This window comes from Cornus florida, unplaced genomic scaffold, assembly GCF_030987335.1.
Source record: "Cornus florida cultivar Cherokee Brave unplaced genomic scaffold, ASM3098733v1 CherokeeBrave_3.0.0_Hap2_Chr01, whole genome shotgun sequence".
In the NCBI taxonomy this organism is placed as follows: Eukaryota; Viridiplantae; Streptophyta; class Magnoliopsida; order Cornales; family Cornaceae; genus Cornus; species Cornus florida.
Window position 1 is genome coordinate 79,690,279 of NW_026775571.1, and position 7,842 is coordinate 79,698,120.

A 7,842-nucleotide genomic window follows, 5' to 3' on the forward strand; every position below is an offset into this window, starting at 1 on the left:
ACAAGCAATGACTTCTTTTTTCAAGTGAAGTGGCATACCATCCAAAGCACCAGAAATATGGAGCAGATATATTTAGATTCAGGGGCCATTGCCGGGTATATTTAGTAAACACCCGAGCCTAGTGGAATCACGAATTGAGGTTCGAAAACAAGCATTCCATATATGTAACATCAAAAATTAGATTTGCACTTGGTCTATCTTTCCCTACGCGTCAATTAAGAGGAACATATATTTGCTTAGCGAACAACAACAATGTGACAATAACCAAACGTCTAAAGTGACTGCAGGACTCGAGAGAAACATAGCAGGTTGTTATAATCACATTTTATAACTCAAAAGAAGTGGTTCACACCAATTGTACAAGTTCAAAATCATAAACGACTTTCAAAATTTCAGATTTTTGTCCATTCAACATTTCTAGGTAACAATTATTCAACCAACCAAGCTCACCATTCAATGCATTTACATCCCTTACAAACGATTGAAACCGTCTCCGATGTATAATCACTTTCCAATTAATTTCTTCCACTTTGAGCTTAGGTTAAGAAGACTAGAACAAACAGGACAATAAAGAGGACCACCAAAAACAGTAACATCATAATCTGACCTTTGGCACCAGCCTTCTTCATAACCATAGCGACTTTTTTCTGTAGTGAAATTCGTGTTTGAAAAAAAAAATATATATATATATTAATTAGATTACTCAAACTATCTCATTGATTAAAAACAGCAATTGAATTAGTTTTAGCTGCCTGAAAAGTAGCAGAAGGGTTTTAGCTTTAAATTACAGGTTTGAAAATATATTTTGCGACAGTTTAAAATAATGATAAACAAGTTTTCAATTCAGAACTACAGGAAAAGAATCACCTGAACAAAATCAAGACGATTTGAGGTACTGTCCATCTCTGAACCCAGATCATCTATAATCTTCTCCTGTAGCAATGTATGTATGTATGCATGATGTTAACAGTCGGTAAAAAAAGATCCCAGAAAGAAGTTTGGCTAAAAATATTAGTCCATAAGTTATAAATACAGCTGCAAGAGAGTGACTCTTGCATAGGTGTTTGAAGATGAGCAAAGGGTAATTGAGGTTCCTCTAAAAGCATTGCAAGGAACTATAGCATAAAACAATACTTGCCTGTGCAAGGAGTTCTTCGTGTATAGTAAGCCCAACGCCTCCAATTCTCTCCACACTTGCACTAAGCTCGTCCAGCTCTTCATCCTGTTGCCTAGAAGCACCAATTGACAGGCATCCACAATGAGAATATCTATATACTTGTGTGTATGTATATATGTATGTATTTATATTGGGCGAAAATAGGTTTTTGAGTAAAGCACAATAATCAATTAGACAGTAATTATGTCCGCACCCCAAAAAAAAAAAATAATAATAATAATAATTGAATAAAAAAAATAATTAATAAATAGTTTCAATGGAAAAGTAGTCTTTCAATTACTAAGATACCCTCATTACTACCCTCCCTCCCTCCGCTCCTCTCCATCCACATCCTTCACAACCATCTTAATCCTCACTATACGGGGCAAATCAATTTGGATCTCAATTCAGTGGGAGGACAAGCTGTAGTTTATCCCATGAGAAACCCATTAATAGCAGCATTATTTTCCTAGTCCCAAAACTATAAATAAATAAATAAAGTTCGGAGGTTTAAAGAGACAATGATGACTGCTAAAACCTTTATTACCAGACCCTCATATATCCATTAAGAATGTTATTTCTTTTTATTTCAGATTAACACTTTTACTTTGATATTACTACATTATTAATGCTGTAAACATTTTAATGATTACAAAAAATCAGGCAGAGAATTACAGATCCTCAGAAAAGATCTAATGTTATTTTGGTAACAACAAAGGGAAGTTAATGTCATTTCTAGAAACAAGGTTTCTGGATTCTATCAAGAGAGATTAGTAAGCAAAATAAATAATAAATTAGAGATTCATCTCTCTGAATTGCAGAGAGGTAATCATAAATGAGCTCGGGAGTTGAATCCTCGCATAAGTGATAAACCCATAAGTGAGAAAAAAGCATAAGTAAATATAGATTAAAGAATTCTTGATAGAGGATATGAACAGAGAGAACGAAAATGTGGCAACATAAAAAAAAAAAAAAAAAACAAATAAATAAAATAAAAAATGAAAAAGGGACCCTACTTGATGAGAAGTAGCTGCCTGTCTGATTCCGATGATATAAAATCATCATTATCTTGAGCAATGTACTGGTTGGATCTGTCTGACTGATGAGAATTTGGCATCCGCATAAGTTCTCTGCGCATCCCATTCATGTTAGAAGTGCTTGTACCATTCAATTCTTTTCCAGTTACTACTGCTTTCTTCACATTACCCACCTAGCAACAGAATGTAATCTTTTAGGGATCTGAAAGACTAAATCTAACTCTCACCATGTAACATGTGATCAGAAAAGATCACAAAAGAATTGAAAACCATACTTGTCCGAGTGTGACACTCAAACAACATGACAACGTTCTTCTTTTATAACATCAAGAGATTGCCAGCCATAATATATTACTGTTGCTAAAACTTTAAAATAAAATGCAGATAGTACCTGAGTACGAGCAATACTGGTCCATCTTTTTCTTTTATCAAGTTCGATTTCATTAATACCATACCAAGCAGGATCCTTAGCCGCTACAGCAATTGTTTTGTCCAATTCATCCACCTTCCTATCAGAAACAAGATTTCAGTATGGACACATAGAGGTCAAATTGTCCAATAAAAAGCCAAAAATTGTAGCAAGGCCTGTGGTGGTCAAGTTGGTAGACTACTGATCCTCTAATTGGAAATTAGTTGAAACAACACATCTGGTTAAATCCATTTAAGTGAACCACCACTTTTTTTGGCACATACCTGCCACTCGATGCTCTCACAACTAGCAAGGAGCTCCTTTGTGAGATGATGCTGCTCTCCACTATCTGAAGGATTGCGTTCCCATTGATGAAAAGCAGATTGCAACTTGTCAATCTAACCAAGGAAATAACCAAATGGACAGATATTAAAAACTAAAGAATTTCAAAGCATGAAATGACCATAAAAAAATTATATACACTTAAGAAAAGATCTCTGGGTGGAGAGGGGAGAGAGAATGTGGGCATGGGATGCATGTGTGTATGTGCGTCAAGAATTCAGTTTTTGGATTGGGCCAGGGGTGGGGCAACATTTAAGAATATAAGAATATAATATTAATTACTAATGTTTTTGGTAATTACATGTACAATTGTCCTAGATGAAATTTAATATTAAGCAAGATTTTGCGTACAAATTGGAGTGAAAAACTATGTATATGTAAGTAACACAATTATACAAAACAAATTTGAATGGTTGCATGTTCTAGTGTATCCTTCATTCCCTCTTACAATGAATACAATTTAGAATTTTCCAAATAGTCAATTTATTTAGGACTTAACAAACCTAGAAAGTCCTTGCTTGCAATAATTAAAAATTAACGAATGAAACTTGCCTTTGTATTTGGAACTTTTAAATCAAGGACTGATGGATAATTAAATTAAACCAAATAAAGAACCGAATTGCGCCTATGGGTCTTCAAATATTTTTAAACATGTGTACATACAATATTAAGTAGACAAAGATACTTTATTTAAGGTTTCTTTCGTACCTTCTTAGAGATTGTGATCCTTCATTAAATAAAAAATAGCTGAAAGAATAATGTAGCATAGACAGAGAGGATTAAAAAGATGGAAATATGGATTGGATTAAATTGGAGGATAAAGATTGGTAGTGTGGGGCAGTTTTAGAATTTAAAATCCTATATTTTAAAAATATGAAGAAAAAAAAAAAAGCTGACGGGGCAGTTTTAGAATTTTAAAATTTATACATAAAATGAAAATATGAAAAATTTGAGGGAGGGAACCTGCCCACTAGGTCCCACATAGCTCCGTCACTGAGATATATATATATATATATATATATATATATATATATATATATATAACAGTATTTGTAGGGAGACGAGTCTTATTTCATTTTTTACAATCAGAATTGCAGAATAATTCTAGAAGAGAGGGGCAGCCCAAAACTCGTAGTATTCCCATATGCACTCTCCACTCACTATTTCTACGAAATTTCCTCTGCTCTCACATGGGCACGAATGCCTGCTACAATCGAAGTGGTTTAACAATTTTGTTTCTTTGATGAAATAACACGTGATGAGAAGACAACAAAAAACTAAAATTTGTCAAAAAACTACAGGTTTTATACTGAGTATTCATTACCACAGGAGAAATACTAAATCATGAGGTTCTAAGAATACTATTTTTACTACATGAATAAGTTTTCTTCTAGTCCATCCGAAATTGACGGAATGAACACAATAGCAATGGGGTAAACTACCTGTACAGACACTTCTAAGACTCAATAGGCCACTTACAAGTATGTATGACTTGTAAAACAAATTAGTCAACTGAACTGTTCCATCAGCATCTTTCAATACTCAATAGGATTTCAATCAGGTCCTAAATCCTTCCATACCTTCTTTTTTCTTGGGCCTCCATAACATCCACTACTACAATTTTGTTTTTTTAACTATAGTTGCTAAGTTCCTGTTTCATCAAATAATTTTTGAAACTAGAACTTCCATCCATAGTTGTTAAGGGCTCACCTGGGCTAGCCCCAGGCTCGTCAAGGCTCATCCAGAGCACTTCAACCTACTACAAAAACAGGCCCCTTCAACCATGCTCATGTCAGGCTTGCACTTTTTAGCAGAACTCAGGCTCAAACAAAAAAGCACAGCTCTTAATTTTAAATCATTCATTCATATTGTTTTCTTTGTTCTGTATATGAACATGAATCTATGTACTCTACGAATGTCATATTCAATGGATCACATTGTCTAATCTTATGAATGTTTTGACGGAATTCACGAGTTTATGTGACTTCTGACATTAAATGTTATCCGTGTTTGATTCTTGATTTTCATCATAAGATATTCATGTTTAAATTTACATCATTTTGCTTTTTATTGTTGCACAATTATAATGGTATTTGACTAGTTCATGCATATGCATATTCGGAAGGATTTATTTGCATTTTTCTGCACTCATATTTAAGATTCACTTATATTACACATGCCCCTTACTTCAATCAGGCTCACACCTTATGTCGAGAGCCTAATAATTAAGTTTCCATCTTTCATTAGTCTCATTCTCTCTTACTAAAAGTATCCTACTCTTACCCATGATACACTTAACATAAGTCAGTGTGTCCATTTTCTAATGCTTACGAGCAAACTGTTATACATCTTTCTTCCTTTGCATTCCTTATTGCCTCCTTGGTTTCCATGTTAGCTAATTTATATCTTAGAAAACATGTCATCCTTCCTATACAAATCTTAAAGTCTATGACAACCTTATAGTAAAAAATTTATACATACACAACACCCATAAAGATTCTCAACTACCAATTTCTAATGTCACTGTTGATGATCCCCTGAACTAAAACAAGTCGGTCCATGTACTGGCCTTAAATAATATTGTATAGAACCACCACAGAACAAGCTTTCAAATAAACGCAGATGCCAGATGGTTGAATCAAAACCAACTGATTGGTGGATCTATATCAATGGGAAAAAGATTATAAACTGCATTAATGATAATGCTGAAATTCACAGATTTGCTTTGAAAGACATCGAATATAACAATAGAACACATAATAGTATTACCGTGAGGCCACATTTGATATACATGAATGAATTAAATTACTGATCTGCAAATAACAGTTTTCATTTCATAAAACAAGCTTACAGATTCTTGGATCTCCTCCTTTACAATGTAAAATGGATCTTGAGCTGAAGACGTCATATCGCCAATTACATTATATTTACCTATGCACATCAAAAAGGTTAACGAAAAGATATCAGACCCACATGCAGGCTGAAGTAAACTACTTTTAAAGCTTTAGCACCAAGGAACCAAGTGATATAAAACATTAGATATTAAAGCTAAGATTCTGCTTTAAGGAATCAGTTTCCATAATTTTAGTGAATTATTATTCAAGAGGAAGATTCTTATCACTTTTCCTGGCATTCTGGACCAAAAGACCAACTCTTGGATGTGTTCCAGTCTCATCATTCACTCTTTTGGTTGTTGTGATTAACATGATGCATAGATTGGTATTTAATATTCAGCTTTAGTTTAAATTTGAAATTTTAGTTTCAAAATTCAAAAAATTGTTAAACTTAATTAAGGTTACCAGTAACACCTATTCACACTCCCTCTAAGACTAGTTCACTGACCTTGCGCTAACTCTCTATCGGAGCCTAAGGTTCCATTAATTACCCCATCCTAAATAAATATTTAACTATGTTAGTAGAAGAACAAACTAGGAATTCATTTATTATGCCAAGGTCGTACATGACCAATAACAAATAACTCCCTTATCTTAATCATCAACTTCCTACCATTTATGGGAGGATATCAAATAAAATTCCTCAAACAAATCCCTCACTTTCTCTCCTTCTCCTCTCCTTTCCCTCCTCATTTTAAAACCAAGATTCGTATAACCTCTCCTCCCTTTTCATTTCCTTCCAACTCTTACAATCCAAATGCACTTTTAGCATACCCACAATGAAAAAATGGAAACAGAAAATACTCAAAATCTCTACTTATCCATCCACATATGCATAATTCACGGACATAGAAAAAGTCCACAGGCACTATATTAGATAATGATAAGAAGGAAAAAATTTAAAAGTTTTCACCCAAATAATAATAATAGTAATAAAAAGCCAGAATAAAACATTATGCTGAAATAACCTATACAAAACTTCACTTTAGAGACTAAATGTAGGCTATGTAGCTACAAGAAATGATCCCAATTAGGAGAAAAATAAACAAATAAAATTAAAAATAATAATAAAACTCACCCAAATGTTTAAAAACAACAGTTACAATGGAATGTATCAAATTGAAACTATGAATCTAACAAATCCAGATCGGGATAAACAACGAAAAGATAACCCACATATAATATTAAAAACGTTTTTTGGGTTCCAAAAAGGGAAAACTCAGCTCCGCTGGGTCAAATAGTCTTCGACAGAGTTCAATGGAGGTTTAGTTTCCTCGATCCGAAGTCCAAATTCATACACAGAGTAAAATCAGGAATTCGATTTCTTTTCCATGCCTTATTGATACATTTTCACATCTAGCGACATTTAACATACTCGATACACGAACAGGAAACAATCATGAAATGCAATTCACGAAGGCCTGTGTATGTGTATTTATGTGTGTGTATACGTTGTGTGTGAGAGATCGCGTTTACATATGATATACAAGCAAACACAAATTAAAATGGTGCTCAAAGTGCTTACCGTTGTAGCAGATGTGTGAAGAGAACTCTTGAGCTTGATGCGTAGCAAAGGAAGCATATGCGAGTGGCGTTCAACATATAACCAAACCCAACAACAGTTTTCACGGGCGAAATGACAAAAATGTCCATGCTGTTATGTGCATGATCGACCGTCAATCTCTTGACTTGTGAATCTGATCCAATCCAATTGGATCAAATCATATTCGAATTACTTATATGGACTTGACCATGATTCAAACTAGGCTGGAAAATAGTTGTGTAACGACCCAAATTTAGGGGTTCGAATCAAACCTTAACCGAATCTGAGGTCATCTAAGGGTATTACGATCATTTATAATATCAAGACATAATTAATACATCAATGTAAAGTTTGCAGTACTTCATAGTATTATCAAATGGGTCAGGGTTGGACATGAGAGAAGAAGAAATGAAAACTGGAGAAGCGGCGGAACCGGTCGACGTGTGCAACCTCACGTCGAC

General features: G+C 34.0%; 1 protein-coding gene across 1 annotated transcript; it reads right to left on the reverse strand.

The window, feature by feature from the left end:
* Positions 1 to 309: 309 nt before the first annotated feature.
* LOC132302506 (syntaxin-61) lies at positions 310 to 7,482 on the reverse strand. The gene is made up of 8 exons (XM_059799393.1): positions 7,364 to 7,482; positions 5,796 to 5,875; positions 2,887 to 3,000; positions 2,585 to 2,698; positions 2,173 to 2,366; positions 1,139 to 1,229; positions 868 to 933; positions 310 to 647 (listed from the first exon to the last, which is right to left on the reverse strand). Exons 2-8 carry the CDS (start codon positions 5,850 to 5,852, stop codon positions 537 to 539), a joined length of 747 nt encoding a protein of 248 aa, XP_059655376.1. The 5' UTR covers positions 5,853 to 5,875; positions 7,364 to 7,482; the 3' UTR covers positions 310 to 536.
* Between the last annotated feature and the right edge of the window lie 360 nt (positions 7,483 to 7,842).

Bases quoted from the DNA above. Each gene is read 5' to 3' on its own strand.
- LOC132302506 (XM_059799393.1), bottom strand. From the start codon at position 5,852: ATGACGTCTTCAGCTCAAGATCCATTTTACATTGTAAAGGAGGAGATC. The intron at 3,001-5,795 runs GTAAGCTTGTTT...TTCCTTGGTTAG, and splicing joins AGGAGGAGATCCAAGAATCT to ATTGACAAGTTGCAATCTGC. The intron at 2,699-2,886 runs GTATGTGCCAAA...TCTGATAGGAAG, and splicing joins GTGAGAGCATCGAGTGGCAG to GTGGATGAATTGGACAAAAC.